Source organism: Engraulis encrasicolus, chromosome 8 (assembly GCF_034702125.1).
Source record: "Engraulis encrasicolus isolate BLACKSEA-1 chromosome 8, IST_EnEncr_1.0, whole genome shotgun sequence".
Lineage (NCBI taxonomy): Eukaryota > Metazoa > Chordata > Actinopteri > Clupeiformes > Engraulidae > Engraulis > Engraulis encrasicolus.
In genome coordinates, this window is record NC_085864.1 from 7,670,156 (window position 1) to 7,687,643 (window position 17,488).

Sequence of the window (17,488 nt, forward strand, 5' to 3'; positions counted from 1 at the left end):
TCAGCTCCCCATTAACCTCCAAATGACTAAAAAATGGTTGGAATCGTTTGTGCTTCGTTTGTGCACGTTTGTGCAGGCAAAATTAATGTTTGTACACAAATCGCTTTTATGCTATTTAACTTTTAATTTTTCAAAAGTAGGTCACTCAGGTCAACCTCCCCCGTCAACCTCCCCCATATTTTGCATATGAACCGACTGCCTCAATGGAGGATCAGTCTGGAGGTTGACGGGGGAGGGTTGACGATGCACAAACGATTCCAGCCATTTTCAAGTCATTTGGATGTTAATGGGGTAATGAGTGACCTACTTTCAAAAAATTAAAAGTTAAATAACATAAAAACGTTTTGTGCTCAAACATTAATTTTGCCTGCACAAACGTGCACAAACGATTCCAACCATTTTTTAGTCATTTGGAGGTTAATGGGGTGCTGAGTGACCTAAGGTCACCAACCTCTTAAAATGTAAATATCTTAAAGAGGGTTTGTGCACAAACGCTCATTTTGCCTGCACAATCGTGCACAAACGATGCACAATCGAACCAAAATGCTTTTAATCAGATTTTCAACATATGGGGTGCCAACTTCACACAGGTTGTTGTATGCATAGTCCAATAACTGGCATATTGAGACTGCAAAACTATTAGAGACTAGACTAACTGTTAGAGAGGGAGACAAACTAACTGGTTTCCGCGAGGGTTTAAAATGTTAATTTGTTCTGGAGACTCCCCAATGGCGTTTCACTGTTGCGGCTGGCCACCGGACCTGGGCCGCGTCCAGGCCGCATCTGGGCCGCATCCGGGCCGAATCTGGCCCGCGGGCCGCCAATTGAAAAGCCCTGCTCTACACCCAAAGATTTTGGCTCCGCACATCGTCTGATTGACGGAGTCAACAGTCGGCTATTCGCCCAGGCTAGCACTTTGTAGCCTATATCAGTATTTCCCAACCTTTTTTGTCTTGCGTACCCCCTAAGCATCTTAGTTGTGTGATGAGTACCCCCTAATTCATGTTCTATATCGCTTTCACTGTCCTGATGTGACTGCTCCATACATTTGTTATAATAATAAATTTTTTCCAAGTACCCCCTGGAGTGTGCTCGCGTACCCTTAGTGGTACACGTACCCCTGGTTGGGAAACACTGGCCTATATCATCTTCTGCCCACCCACTTCCACCCTTTTGGCCTACCGCTGATGTGGACTCTCCTGGTGAACCAGTAGCCAGTAAGTAACAGCCCCCTGGGCGTCAACACATAGCTTCTGGTTCACCAGGAAAGATGTGGACAGCACTTCACTCACTCTGATCCACATACCTGAGATTCATCCTCCAGCAAGATGGAAGTCCTTATTTCTGCTCTTCAAACAAATGTTCTTTCTCTCATTTTAGGCGTGATAATAGTGGGGTTGCTTTGGATGAATCGAGGTAAGCAGAGTAGTTTTCAAAGACTGCCACCCGGCCCACCTCCTGCTCCACTTGTTGGCAACCTATTCCAAGTAGACACGAAGGAACCGTACAAATATTACCTTGGGGTAAGTCTCAAAGGTTGTGATGGTCTGAGCATAATAATTGATAAGTAATTGATTTAAAACACTAATGTTCATAAATACGTTTTAAAATCTGATTTTAAGACAGACCTGTGTTAATGTTATTTTGATAGTCCCATAACAATGTAAACTCTAATTTTTAAAATCCTTTTTAGAACTGAACAGCACTTTGGAAGAGAGCGCTTCATATCTTCTTTCTGTCTGTCTGTCTTTCTTTCTTTCTTTTATATGCCATGCAAAAATTTTATATCTTCATTTTATATTGTAATCCCCCCCACTGTCTTGACCGTTCTCTGACCCACTGACATCGTCATCCTCATGCCCAATGAAATATTCGTAGCTCAGCTGACCAAGGTGTCCCACGTGACAAATATGCATTTAAGATGGAAGTAACATATTGCAGGAGGTAACTGTAACTCAGGACCTCCTCAGATATCTCTGTGTAGCCCATTCTTCCTTGTTCAGGGAATGCATTGATTTCTTTCAACATTGTATGTTGTCGTAGTCGTATTGCTGACAAAGTAGATCTTGTCTTATAATAAAACTTTCATAAAAATCTGGGGAAGAATTACGTTTTGTCTATTCATATGTTAACTGGTTAAGTAGGCAGTAGGCCTAAGGTTTATTCGCTGTAGATGGAGCGAGGCCCACATACTTTGGACTAACATAGATTTAGATCCGACGTCAATGGTGTTTACCTAGGTTGAGATATGTTATGAGAACCGAGACAAGTGCGGGGTGACTTTATCTTCCGTTTGCCGTGTACCCACAGCCTGTTAGTCTGAGGCAGTCGATCAGGTGCGGGATGTGGAGACACCTCTCTCGGCAGATACGGTAGGGCCTACCTTCTCGGCATCATAAACCCCTGCCTCATCTCTTAACGACTTACAGTTTAGGACCCCCAAATAAACAATAGTCGCGCGCTGGGAGGTACCGATGTAATAATTGCTTAACTATCTGAACCCAGACGTAACAGAGATTGGTAGACTAATCAATTGTATAACAGTAATATAGTAATTAAGTACAAATACATAATTACATAGGAACTAGAGAGATCCTACGGCTGGGACTCTAATAATTGCGGTATTGGATAATAGGTTATAATGAAATCTTTTCTACAGTCCAACGCGGAAGCGATCTAAGGGCCTTGAATTTCCGTAGTTGGGTTTTTGGCCTTATTACAATGTAATTGAAAATTCTCTCTTTCAGATCTAAGAGGGTGGTCAGAGTAGAGGGCTTCCAAGTCATCTTCAGGCTTTAAGTTGAAGTGTAAAGTTAAAGCTCAGCAGACATCCGTCTGTGCGCCACCGAGTGCAACAATCATTAATCCAAGTGTGTTGTTAGGCTACCTAGAAACACATTAACACGACTGTAAGAGTAATTCATGGGGAATTCATGTAGAATAATAATTTAGATTAAACATGTTTTAAAATGCTTGATTTAATTGTAAGAAAATCATGATGATTATATTTTCTAGAATGCATAAATAAGTTAGTTTAAAAAGGCAGATAAAAACATACTTTTATTGTGAAATGTAATTTTGGCTTCCACTACGTAATGCGTAATATTATGCACTTTCTAGGTCAGATTGCAGCTGGATACGGTGGAAGCAACACAGTTTTTTGACCGATCTGTACCGAGCCTTTTCATTTCATATGTAACTATCTTTTGAGTTCTTTAAGTAAACATCATAAAAGGAAGACTTGGTTTCAGTCGAGTGATTCAAATACTGGTTGTTGACAAGCTGCAACGGTGGGACAACGAACTTTGGAGACACGATGTGCCACTACAATGACGTATACCTTGTCTTTAACCTCTCACCCTCTTCAGCTAAGCCAGAAATATGGGTCAGTGTGCACGATATGGCTCGCCAGTAAACCATGTGTCATCGTGTCTGGATACCAGACCATCAGAGATGCCTTCATCACCCAGGGAGAGGCGTTCAGTGGGAGGGCTCTGTACCCGCTACTGGTCAGGTCCACTGGAGGATATGGTGAGACTCACCACACACACACACACACACACACACACACACACACACACACACACACACACACACACACACACACACACACACACACACACACACACACACACACACACACAGACACACAAAATAATATATCTAAATGTCAAATACAAATAATGAATCTAAACCTAAATGTCAAATGTAAATATTACATATAAATGTTAAATCTAACTGTTAAATCTAAATCTAAAAGTTCAATCTAAACTTAAAGCTAAATGTTAAATCTAAATCCAAATGTTGAATCTAAACGTTGAATCTAAATGTTAACTTAACATTTAGATTAAACATTTTGGTGAGTGTGACTTAACTTACATATCTAAATATTATATAGAAAAAAAACAAATTGACATGCTTATCATTGATACTGAGCATTAGGATAAAACATGATGCACTAATGCATCATTGACATCAAGTGAGTAAGTGGGGGGAAGGTTTTGTCCCGGGCCCGGTTAAAGTTGTCAGCAGCCCTGGTCAGCTCCATACAGTATTTCCTTGTTCCGGTCTCCTGTCCCCAGGTGTGATGGTGAGCAGTGGGCAGCGATGGAAGGATCTGCGTCAGTTCTCCCTCACGACGCTGAAGAACTTTGGGATGGGCAAGAGGAGCATCGAGGAGCGCGTGCAGGAGGAAGCTAGGAGCCTGGTGAGGGCATTCCAGGAATATGATGGTGAGGTTGATTGATTGATTGACTGATTGATTGATTGATTGGCTGGTTTATTGATTTATTGATCAATTGATTACTGGTATGTTTGATGAAAGAGTTTTCAGCTTAAAGGGACACTGTGCAGGAAATGGTCAAAAAAGGTACTGCAACTATGCTGCTCATCGAAACTGGGTTGCCTATTACCAAATTTGATCTTTACATGAAAGTTTACTAAGTAATAAACACATATTTTCTGGTATGGTCCAAGTACAGACATTTTTGCAGCTAAAAATGGCTATTTCTGGGAATTCAAAATGGCGGACCATGGAGAAGATCCCCCTTTTCATGTATGAAAAGTGCAATTTTTCCAGTCATAATGAATACTTAAAATTTGATGCTGGTGGTAAGTATTCATGACAAAGGTAACATTAGTGAATGGGCAGCATGAATTCTGGAAATAAACAACTAAAAATCTCCCACAGTGTACCTTTTAAGGTAAAGCATGATGCCATTTTGGTCTATGCAGACCACTCCACATATAATATGTGAATCATTTTTTAGAGTTTCAACATTAACTGTGGTGGAAATGGAAATAAGCAATGGCAATTCCGTTACGCCGGGCTGCTGTTTCTCTTATTTTAATGTGATGTTTCGGGCAGCATGCCCCAGCACTACGTCTGATGAAGATCTCGCAGGTGTTTGTTTACAGTAAAAAAAAAAAACATCTTGATTTTTTCCCAATAACATCCAAAAGGTTATGCAACATCAGCAGACAACTAGCAAACAGTACATTTTGGGATAATATTTGGAGTAGGCCTATGTTAAGAAAGTTTTGAATGTAAAGAAAATCTACCCCCATTAGAACAGCTCAGATCTCGGAAAGGGTTGAGTCAAAAAATGCAGCATCACCGGGTACTGACAAGTCAAGGGTAGCGTGAGCAATACAACAGCATATTGAAATTGGCCTCTGCAACAGTCATTGAAAAGTGAAGTCCCATATTACTACACTACTATGACATAACACAGGGCTTTCAGCAATGCACTACGACTTGATTGCCATTCCGGTAACAGCAAATGTATAATACTGTTTTTTTAACGGGGTTAAACAGGTGCACCGTTCAACCCCAAAGATCTGCTGTGTAATTCTGTGGCCAATGTCATCTCCTCGATTGTGTTTGGACACCGGTTTGAGTACAACGATCCAGACTTCTTGCTGCTCTACAACACGATCAATGCATACTTCAACATGCTCAACAGTTCATTTGGCATGGTACGTTGCATCACTGTTTTAGCATAGGTTTCAATGCATCACTGTTTTAATTTAGGTAGGTCAACTGTTGTAAGTACAGTTGTAGGTATATTGCAATATTCTGATGATCAACATTACAGTCAATGCATGCGTCCATGTGCTCAACAATTCACTTGGCATGGTATAGAATGAATCACTGTATTAATATAGCCTAGTTTCAATGCATCACTGTTTTAATTTAGGTTAGGTCAACTGTTTTAAGTATAGTTGTATGAACATTGGACTTGGCAATGCTAATGTTTTGATGATCAAAATTACTGTCAACGCATACTTCAATGTGCTCAACAGTTCACTTGGCATGGTACGTAAAGCATTTGTTTGGTTTCAATGCCTCACTGATTGAAATCAGGTTAGGTTAACTGTTGTAAGTAGAGTTGTAGGTACATTGGATTTGGAGGAGATCAATAGGCATACAAAAAATAAAGCAATTGGTTTACGTTATTTACACTACATACAGTGAGTTACTGTAAAAGAGTTAAAGACAGTTTGAGAAAATGGCTTTGGTTACATGGTGTTTTTAATTCCAAATGAATAATTCAGAATTAAATAGTTAATTTGATCTTTCATTTTATTCCGAATTGTGAAGTGCTTAAGTGTTTTCAATGCGGAATTAACGTTCATTCAGAATTAAAAGTCAGTTAATTCGGAATTAAATGTCTCATGTAAACGTAGTGAATGTGGCAGCGACAGTAGTTAGACCTCAATGTCGTAAAATGATTCCCTCCAGCTTTACAACATCTCGCCAAGACTGATGGGGCTCTTCCCTGGAAGTCACAAGGAGCTGTTCTCCCAGCTGGATAAATCCCATGCTTATGTCAAGAAACAGGCAGAGATCCGACTCAGGAATCTGGACGCCAACTCCATCCCTCAGGATTACATAGAGGCCTTCATGATCAAGATGATACAGGTAAAGCGCTGTCTGATGCCAAAAAGGGAAAAAGAAGGTTGTTGTTGTTACGGCAAGATACAGTAGTATTGCAATGACCTGTTTGTTTTTCGGGTTGTCTGTCCAATTCATTTTTTCAATGAATAATAATAAATTACAATAATAAATTAATTACTTGATTGTAACCATATTTGGTTTCCACTGTATACTCATATTAAGAATAGAAATATTCAATGCAATCTGATGTCACATGCACGCCTATACGTCCCTTGTCATTGCTGATTGCTCTTGCTTATATTGAATAAATATCCTCATTTTGTAGACATATATCTAAGATTTTTCGGATAGAGAAAGGTCAATCAGTTCATGCTCATGCTTGGAAGTATTGCAGAGCACAAGAGGTAGGCCTACTGTATGTTGTATGGCTTGTGCTAGACCGTGGAAGTAAGAGTTAGGTTAATGCCATTGACCTCAGTGTTCCATTTTTTTTACACAACAATGGTGAGTCATGGACATAATACATTGCCACTTCCACTATAGTTTCAGGAAGTGGGCCGGAAACACTTTCTGTGTTTCATTTAATTTCATCAATTAATTTCTCCTTCATCTTTGCTTGTTACTAGTGGTTCTGTGTGAATCTCTAGCGAACAGAAAGCCCGATGACTAGAATTATTTGAATCTATCAACTAATTTCCTGCAACCCAGTTAATGCGGCTACCAAATCTTACTACGGTTCAGCGCGGCAGTAGGCTAAGCAGGGGGAAATCAACCTCTTTACGCGCACTCAAAGATGTAATGTCCAAACACTTAACTCCGTGTCTTGAAGTTTATTGCTCACCATATCAACGAGACTCCAATAGTCTTTGTAGACCCCAACTTGGGCCCACTTGGAAAAGAGGCAACTGCCTAAATGTGATTACCCTGGTAAAATAAAGGAGACATAAAAAAATAAATAAAAAGTCTTTCAGATGCAAGGTAGAGCATTATTCCAGGTTAACAGAGCTTTCGAAAAAGGATAGCCTTCCCTATGCTCACCCCTTAATTAAGGGTTTCCAATTATGCACCACACACGCCCACACGCCATGCCCATGTCCACAATAACCTTTAAACAAAAAACACAAATTAAAGTGACCAATCCCCATAAAGTTGATACCATAATGAAAAAAAGTAAATATGTATGGCTCCAACCACCTGTTCTCACATGTTTTTAAATTCCATGGCTCTGAATTGTTCTGTTCATGAGCCTCTTGGTAGAGAGCATAGCCACTAGATGACCTTAAATCGCAAGCCACAACTTGACTCAAATTCCTGAAGAAACTTCCTGCTCTTCTCTGAAACTCTGAAAATGTATTTTAAGGGCGTTCAAGCCTTTTTTTGATGACAACATATCAGTGGGCCAGACCGATGGGGGCAGGGTTGAGACATGACCCAAGCTGGACTCGAATCCGAACTGGACTCGAAGGGCACACAAGCCCAAATGTGGGAGTGAAAAGTGTGCTGCACCACAGTGCCCACTTAAACCTTTGTTTTTGTTTTTATTTTTTGGCTTTTTGTGCCTTGGCTTCAATAGATAGACCGAAAGAAGATATGAAGTGATTGGGAGAGAGACAGACAGGCTAGGGTTGGGACCCAGGATGGATTCGAACATGGGTTCCAATGGGCAAGGTGCCCATACACATGGTGTGTGTGTGTGTGTGTGTGTGTGTGTGTGTGTGTGTGTGTGTGTGTGTGTGTGTGTGTCAGAGACAACATCAGCTCAACAAAGATTCCTGAAAAAAATTGCCGCTGTTGTAGGCCTGTCACGATAACAATTTTTGCCAGACGATAACGATAACAAGAAATTATTGCGATAATCGATAATATTGTCTCTCTCGCCATTTTCAAACAATATAATGTGCAATAAAAAACACTGCTATGCAAGGTGCGGCCTCCTTCTTGAAACATTGAATGTAACATTTGGGCCAGCAGACTCAGAGGTTTAAATAATTAAGATTGACGCCTGCTCCAAGAAGAAATGTGTCAAACAATATAATGACGTAAAAATGCAATAAAAATGTGACTACACCCCTTCACATTTTTAAAGCATCACGGCAGGGGGTATATATATGTTTTTAAATACATCCTCATGGAGCACAATAGGCTCTAAATAGGCTTTTTTGTATTTATTATTAAGGTAAGTTATATAGTCTTTCTTTAACATTTTCTGCTATTTATCTTTCTCAAGCACACTGAATGGCTTATAGGCCTATCCATGGTGTGATGTAAAATAACCTACTGGTGGGGTATTGTTAATTCACAAATTATCACTTAGACAGCTTATTTCAAACAAATGCACGTTGTTACTAGCTAATTGTCAGTCAAAACCCAAATCAGCCCTGTTAAAGGCATTTCAACATCAGCAAAAAGCAAAAGAGCATGAACAGATGCACAAGTTCCAGCTCTCTCTCTCTCTCTCTCTCTCTCTCCGATACCCTCGACTGGAACAAATTGCAATTCTGCGCACTTTAAAGTCCTTTATGAACGCCCATACATTGATTCTTATGAGTTATGAGTCGCCATGCCTCTGTTTCCCCTGTAGCGCGCTCAACCGTTCACATTCTCCTGGTGTGACTGATTTAAATCCACAAATCTTATCTTCATTATTTGCTTGCGGACTGCCTACTCATAGCCTATTGTTAGGTGTAAATAAACAAGAGATTATAGCGAAAATCACAAAAAGAACAGACAACGAACGTCGGGGTAGGAGGCGCATTGAAATAATAGGGGAAACTCGGCGAGGTTTAAAATAACAGCCTCAGAGCAAGTTTGTCACGACGGCACCACTATTTCATGTTTGCACAAACACGTCTTCGTCGTGGATATTGGGTTGCTGCGGATGTTTCAAAATGAACATTTGCCTCCGTGTTGGAGCCTCCGTGTTGGAGCTGTTCATTCCCCTTTCTGAGGAACGTTGCAGATGCGCTGACTGAGACTGGAAGAATATTGCGCTCCTAGTCTCTAGCGCTGATTCTTTGTCGAGGCTTATAAGCGACGCGCGGGAACACCAGCGTTCTATTTCAAAGACGCAAGTAGCCAGATCAATGCACTTTTTTCCAACCAGAACTGCACTGAAACTTAAAATTACACCAACATTTAAGCGTCATTGCGCTGCGTTGGCCTATAACGCGCCATTAGTAGTCTTACGGCTATGGTAGAGAAAGGGAGAGAGGGAAAACAAAACATCACGCAAATGACTTATCGTTACTTATCGGGGCCAGAAAAGTGATCGTTCTTGTAAAAAGTTATCGTCCGATTTATTGACTTATCGTATATCGTGACAGGCTTACACTGTTGTGATGTGATGTTAAATCGCTATTTGGGTGGGCAGCCCTGGCTTAGTGGTTAGAGAGTTGGTCTTTCAATCTAGGGGTTGCAGGTTTATAATCCCCCCTGATCTCTCCTTACATCTCCATCCATGGCTGAAGTGCCCTTGAGCAAAGCACCTGACCCCACATTGCTCCAGGGACTGTAACCAGTACCCTGAAAAATAATAACTGTAAGTCGCTTTGAATAAATTAAAGCGTCAGCTAAGTGCAATGTAATGTAATGTAATGTAATGTAATCTGTGTGCTTTCTTTTTCAGGAGAGAGACTCACCCAAGACCGAGTTCACCTATGACAACCTGTTGGGCTCCGTGTGGAACCTCTTCTCAGCGGGCACAGAGACCACCTCCTCCACCCTCAGACAGATACTGTTGCTGATGGCCAAACACCCTGACGTTCAAGGTCTGAGCCACACTGGAAAACATTGCTAAACAGTTATACATCAAAAGGTAAGTTGCCCTGCTGCCTTAAGTTTGTAAGTTAACTCAACTCGAGATTTAACTCAACTCCAGGCTTTCTCAAGTTGAGTTGAGTTGACTGACAAACTTAAGGCAGCAGGGCAACTTGCTTTTTAATGTTTAACTGGCCAAAATGTTTTACAGTGGAAGCTTGCCTCACTTATGGAGAAAGTGGTCTGCACACTGGGGATGCTCCAGTAATATGACTATACTGTATAATATGGCATTATTTATGATAGTCAGTATACTACTTTTGTCACATTTACACAATGGAGGTCATCAAGTGGCACCAAGTCGAAGTGCCAATGAGTCAAATGCTGGTTAAGTTTGGCGGGAAGGTAACGAAGGAGTACATGTGCATGTTTTATTTATCAAGTGTAATGGCTTCCCTGTACGAACAGAATGTGTCCAGAGGGAGATAGACGAGGTGATTGGGCAGGACAGGAGTCCGTGCCTGGAGGACCGCTCTAAGATGCCCTATACTGACGCCGTGATCCACGAGACTCAGCGCACCGCGGACCTGGCGCCCACCTCCGTGCCTCACAAGGTCATGACCGACACAGAATTCAAAGGCTTCCACATCCCCAAGGTCAGTCACACAGTCATGGTTTCTTTGTTTATTTGTCACATACCTGTACATGCAGTGCATAATTCATATGTGCATGCTCAATTTTGTTGCACGTATTATAATGACAAATGAATGGTTATACATGGGTTTCCAGTTTGTAAACAATCTCTGGCTGTGCCCCCCTGGCTGCGTACTCTTCAACCTCTTATTGTTGGAAACTGCTGTCACTCAAAAAATGCGCTCATGTGGTTGGCTGCTTAACACCTTTCCCCTCCTCACAGCGTGAATGTTTGTAAATGGGAAACTTATGTATTGTAGGCCTATAACACAGTGTGCAGTGAAATGTGGGATTGGCATATCCTATAGGTGGTGTACAAGATTATGTTCAAAAATGTTAAACAAAGTCAACAATGTTAAAAAATAACAACAGTAAACTGAAATAGGCAGCGCTGGAAAATAGATGACCTGCTATATTGTTACTCTTTAACAGTGCCGACAGAGAAATGGCAGCAGGCTCGGGTATTGTTTACCTAAGCTTGTCGTCCCGGTAGGACCATTTTGCTGGACGATTACGTACTTAAAATGTACCTTAACCCTCTAAAACCCAAATATAGAAAAACACCCCCAACATTTTTTTCAACCATTAAGATGTTGTTGTAGGAGGCCTTCGAGGTTGAAAATGACGTGTTTTTAAAAAATATATGTTTTTGAAAGTTTTTACTAGGGGTGAGCATAGATTAATTTTTTTAATCTAGATTAATCTCACTGTAATTATGAAATTAATCTAGATTAATCTATATCAAAATGGCTCATTCAGAATAGGCACGCTAGCAAAATAATGACGAAAAAAACCTAGGGGGTTTCTTAAGATGGCGCATTAGACCAGAGCTCATCTCTTTTTTCCAAAATGCATCTCATCATCAAAAAAATGGTTGATATTTGGTGATGAAAAAAAAAATCACTGCAATATTTGAAAAGTGTTTCGAATATGTTAGGAAGCATTTACAGTCATAATATACTGACATTTCAAAATGAACAGTGCTATAAATTGTAGAGGCAAATACAGATAAATCTCTCAAACATTTAGAGAGAGAGAGAGAGAGAGAGAGAGAGAGAGAGAGAGAGAGAGAGAGAGAGAGAGAGAGAGAGAGAGAATGAATCTGCCACTGACTGTTAAAAAGGGCCGCGGCTCATTTAGAGAGGGAGGAGCTGCGCAGCAGGTAGGCCTACGGCAAAGTCACATCAGCACCTGGGTGGTGCCGTGTATCTGTCTCCCAATACATACGGGTTCCAGACATTTGTACCAAGCCCATCCTCAGGTACATGCCCAACATTTTCTGTATTTCCTTGGTTGTGGTGTTCACAGATCTCGCTGTACTCATTTGTATGGGTGCCAGAGCTTGAATCATGTCTTCTGTGACAAACTTTTCAAAGTACTGCAGGGTGTGTGGAGGACAGTTGCATCGCCTGTGAGAGCTGGACCAGAAAAATCAGTATTGGGACTGATTAAATCTTTTTTTTGGCAGCGATATCTGTCACGGAGCTTGATGTATTCATTTGATTGGGGCTCAATGTCCACATTGGTTGGGTAGTCAGTGGGTTCCTATTTTTCTTTGTCCCTTTGTTATCTGACTCCTCATCACTCGCATCAGTGTTATCAAACTCTATGCCCACGTCACTCTCTCCATTTTGGACGATCTCAATCACATCCTTCACACTTTACCGAGGATCTCTCCTTGCTGGTGGCATTCTGAAATGGAAAAACAATGAAACAAATGTATATATAAACAGCAGACATGCTTATTAGATTCTAGATAGCCTGCAGAAAAAGAGGGGATGATGGGGAGATTGATTTCAATATGAAGTGTTTACAAATTGCACTGAAATAACCTATTCACACATTTCGCTGATTACACAACAGTGTATAGCTGACCAATTGTAAACTCTGATTACCATACTAATAGGTATGCAGGTAACCTCCAATTTACAGCAACACCTTACAGTCCTGAACATCAACACCTGCTCCAGAACAATGGGAAAAAAGCCCTCCCCCATCATTCTCCACAACTTCTATGTCTATGAATTGATGGAACATTTTCTTATCAATAGCCAAGAAAAATATCAGACATGCATTTAACATAAATTCTTTGTTAGAAAGTCCTACTTTCTGTGATGAGGGGAAATATTGAATGTTGAAGGTGGTTAGAAATCATAAGTAAATGAAAATGATTATATATGGCAATATATACCTTTGCACACTAGTTTCTAATACAATAATATGTAATCTAAAATAAGGCTAGGATGTATAAATCATGTGTAGTTTAAAGTTATATTGAGATTGACATTTAAATGGAAGTTCCTCTGAAGAGGTTCCTCTCAAAACAGGGTTGTTTTGACTACCACATTCACCTAACGTTGTAATATTGCAACAATTACAAAACAAGCTCTAAATAAAATGTAAGGCACATTTTCCAAAATGAAAACATATGGAGATGTTCTAGACACTTTAATAAACCCAAAACAAATATTTAAAGCATTTTACTTACTTCAATCAGATAAATCCAGTCTAGTAAATTAAGGGGTCGATGCTCTCTCAAAAATCTGGAGGTTGTGTGACTTCTTGACCTTAGGGCAGGCCTTATATACAAATGTGTGACCCAATAGCATTCTGAGACTGAACAATAGGACCAAATTTAATTCTCCCCCCCCCCTCCCCTTCTTTAGGGTACTATGGTCTTGCCTCTCCTTTCATCAGTTCTCATCGACCCAAAACTGTGGAAGAACCCCGACAGCTTTGACCCCCAGAACTTCTTAGATGAGGAGGGGAAATTTAAGAGGAATGTTGGCTTTCTTGCTTTTGGATTAGGTATGGCTATATCTGACGATCTTTAAGGTGCACTATGTAATATTTTAGTAGTTTATTTCCAGAATTCATGCTGCCAATTGCCAACAAATGTTAACTTTTTCACAAATATTGATATATTGAATTTCCATAAATAAAATAAAATAACAGAGCAAGTGCAGATGCCAGATGTAGGGTTAGTTTTTGTGTGTGTTTTTTTTTTAAAGTATTAACAAAGGCTTAAGTATTTTCTGCATCCCTCTTCTGTTGGTTTTCCACCTGGCAGGTAAGCGTGTCTGCCTGGGGGAGGGTCTGGCCCGTGCGGAGCTCTTCCTCTTCTTCACCTCACTGCTCCAGCGCTTCACCTTTGTGGGCACTGTGCCTCCAGACGAGATAGACACCACCCCCAGCTGCTGCAGCTTCGGCCGACAGCCCTGCACCTACGACTGTTACGCCAAACCCAGGCAGTAGTAGATGGCAACATCAAGGATTGAAGGAGTGTTTATTAGTCACATACATAGAGATGAATTAGTCTGTATAACATGCCTTGTGAAGCAAGCCGTCTGTGATAACTGTACTGTAGATCAGTGTTTCTCAACAGGGGTGCCAGGGCACCCTGGTGTGCCGCGGGCCCCCCTCAGGGGTGCCGCGGAAAAGTGGCTGATAAATAAATTATGTAATATGATACATATTTGTCTAAATTGATAAGTTAATGCTAGTCAGCGGAATCTTTCAATTCAATTCAATTTCAATTAAGTAAATATAGGTCGCCCCAGTCAGCTGCAACTTTGAATGTAGGTTGTGTGATGTCTCCAAATGTGTTACTTTTCTAAGCTTTTGTGGTATCGGATGCAATGCCATATTACGGCTTGTTGAACTGGGGTGCCTTGAAATTTTTCATGAATTGAAAGGGTGCCTCGCCTAAAAAAAGGTTGAGAAACACTGCTGTAGATTAAAAAGAGAGAAGGAGCAACCAACAAGCACCAGCACCCACAACTGCTATGCCAAACTCAGGCAGCAGGTGGCAGCAGCACCATTTTACTGAAATGGAAGGTCAGGCCAGAGAAGTGTCTAGTAGAGAAAGATACTTCAGGCTCAGACATTTCCTGGATCCATGTGATGTCAGGTGAACGCCCCTTTAGGAGACCTTGGGTTAGGAGACCTTTGGAGACATTAGATTGAGAATAAGTGGAGATCCCTTGACGCTGTAGATGGCAGTAGCACAGAGCTTGTTCCAGCCACCACCAAACACCACAAAAACAGAAGCAGGAGGGGACAACACCCCATTCCATCTGCAGCCTCCTGTCCTGTTTCAGGAGGTCTGCAACAGCCGACTGAACTCTCTCTGTCCCTGTCCCCCCTCTTCTGTCCCCATGTCTCTTTCCTCTCTCTCTTCTGTCCCCATGTCTCTTTCCTCCCTCTTGTCCTCTGTCCGCCCTCCTATGTCCCTGTGTGTCTGTCCTGTCCTCCCTCTTCTGTCCCCATGTCTCTTTCCTCTCTCTCTTCTGTCCCCATGTCTCTTTCCTCCCTCTTCTGTCCTCCCTCCTTGGACACCTGTGTCTCTGTCCTCCCTCTTCTGTCTCCATGTCTCTGTCCCTATATGCATGTCCTCTGTCCTCCAGTCTCCCTCTTGTCCTCTTCCTTTTCTCCTCTCTCCCCCTCTTTTCTCTGTCCTTTGTCCCCCCTCTGAATCCATGTGGCTGTGTTGTGTCCCCTGTCTGTCTGTGAATGTCTTCCTGTCCCATCCTGATTCATGTCCACCATCATATCCACCTGTGTCTTGCCTTCCGAGTTGTCCCCCTTTGTACCCGTCCCCTGTCTCCTGTTTCTGCGTGTGCCTCCTGCATTCCATTGTGTCTTTCTTTCCCATGTTTTCGCCACCAATAAACCCTAAAATAATCCCAACAACCTTGTGATTCGTGTGATGCATTTGGGTACACATCCATTCGCCTACTGTTAAAAACCATTAGAACATTTATTATTATTCATTTCAAGCAGCATATTGGTAAATTCACATTAGTGAGTGCGTTTATATGCAGTTCAGTATCCCGAATATGAGGCATATCCTGGTTATGATCATATTCGGGATAGGGTGATTCAGGATATGAGCGTTATATCCCAGTCATTGTTGGCCGTTATAGAATTGTCTTCAAATGCATGTAGCATGGATACCAGCAACAGCGTATGGGAAGCCCTATTCGGGATGAGGTGTTTACATGTGTCAGTATCCCGATTTCTGTCTAAACTAGCATATCCCGATTTCTCAGTATCCTGAATAAGGGCAGATATCAACATTTCAGTTTAACTTTCAGTGAATAATTTCGTTGTTGGTCTATTAGGCCCTATTTGGCTTTCTGAATGTGCACACACACTGTTGCTTGGTGTGAGGGGAAAATTGCTTGTTTTTACACATTTTGACCACTAGATGTCAGAAAGAAGGAGAAGAAAATAATCCAACTGGTTAAGTTGCCCTCTACCACTCTTTTTACTTGTCTTGCAGGCAAATGTGAAAAAATAGAAATGTAAAGCAAAACAAATTTGAAACAATATATTGATATTGTAGGCCTATAAAGCGCACTTAAGGGATGCACCGATACACATTTTTTCACTTCCGATCCGATATCTAAATTTGGATATCTGCCGATGCCGATACTCCGATCCAATACCAAAATCACATATATGCATGGGTTTCAACTTGAGGTAGGCCCAAGCAGACTATTTGGTCAGAAAAGGGAGCCAGAAACCAATTAATAAAAAGTAAATTAAAAAGTAACAAGTAAAAAAGTAACAATCCCATCCTGAAAACTAATATGCAAGTGTTATGATTTCAAATTAACATTGCACCTGACTCAATGTCTGTATCAGGAAAATTCCGATATTTTGGAAAAATTCCAATCCGATCTTTCAAATATGTTGATATCTGAACCCGATACCGATACACCGATACCGATATCCCATCCCTAGCGCACTTACTCTCATGTGAAATTCTAGGGAAATATTGTAATTTTGCGTTGAGCGTAATTATAAAGGGCACATGAGGCATAGTGTAATGTAATGCAGTACCCTGCCTACTGTTTTATTGCATGCCCTTTTTATCTTTGACATATGATTCCCTTCTACTGCCTTTGATTAGAGAGAGTCAATATTTACCTGGAAGCAATTTACCAATTCAGATCATATTTACCGGTATAGACAAAAATCCAAAGGAAATTATACAGTGCTGACAGTTTTTCCTCAATTGCTTTGGTGCATTTCTCGAATCTCTCACAATTTGCAAAACATAATGTTCATTCTCAAAACAGTTTTAACAAATCAAACGAGTCAAACATTTAACTTATAGCTTATCACACAAAGGTCACAATCTATTTCCTTGAGCCAATGATGATGCAATATGTACATTAATCCAACTTCAGAGACTACATAATACCCAGTCCTGAGGGAAAACCGACACACTCCGATGCCCTGGCATCTCATCCTAAGCCTCTTATTGAGGCAACGACGACTGCAATATAATTATTGTGTGGGTATGGATATACATACAGTGCAATAGATGTGTGCAAGTGTGTATTGCATATACAGTATGAACCTGAATGTGTACATGTACAAGAACATGTGTGTGGTTGCACAGCATGTCTTAAGTAGAGAGGGTTATGGGCAATTCTCTCCAGGCATGTTAATTGACATGAATGATATGGTTCATGCCTTTCCACAATGTGCTTTGTACCATTTTCTGTGTCTTTTCCTCGAAATATATGAAAAATTCGTAGGTCCAAATAAAACCATGAATTGTGTGTGTACGTGTGTTTACAGTGTCATGTCCCCACCTGGTCTCAGAACACCCATGTCTACAGCTGG

At 41.0% G+C, this 17,488-nt stretch overlaps 1 protein-coding gene across 2 annotated transcripts; it reads left to right on the top strand.

The window, feature by feature from the left end:
- Positions 1-1,312: 1,312 nt before the first annotated feature.
- LOC134453478 (cytochrome P450 2M1-like) lies at positions 1,313-14,218 on the top strand. 2 transcript variants are annotated; one of them, XM_063204283.1, is made up of 9 exons: positions 1,313-1,523; positions 3,369-3,531; positions 4,083-4,232; positions 5,318-5,478; positions 6,245-6,424; positions 10,026-10,167; positions 10,625-10,812; positions 13,516-13,657; positions 13,920-14,218. In XM_063204283.1, exons 1-9 carry the CDS (start codon positions 1,329-1,331, stop codon positions 14,102-14,104), a joined length of 1,506 nt encoding a protein of 501 aa, XP_063060353.1. In that variant the 5' UTR covers positions 1,313-1,328; the 3' UTR covers positions 14,105-14,218. The 2 variants fall into 2 exon arrangements, with proteins under 2 accessions (XP_063060353.1, XP_063060354.1); XM_063204284.1 differs by lacking the exon at positions 13,516-13,657.
- Positions 14,219-17,488: the final 3,270 nt, after the last annotated feature.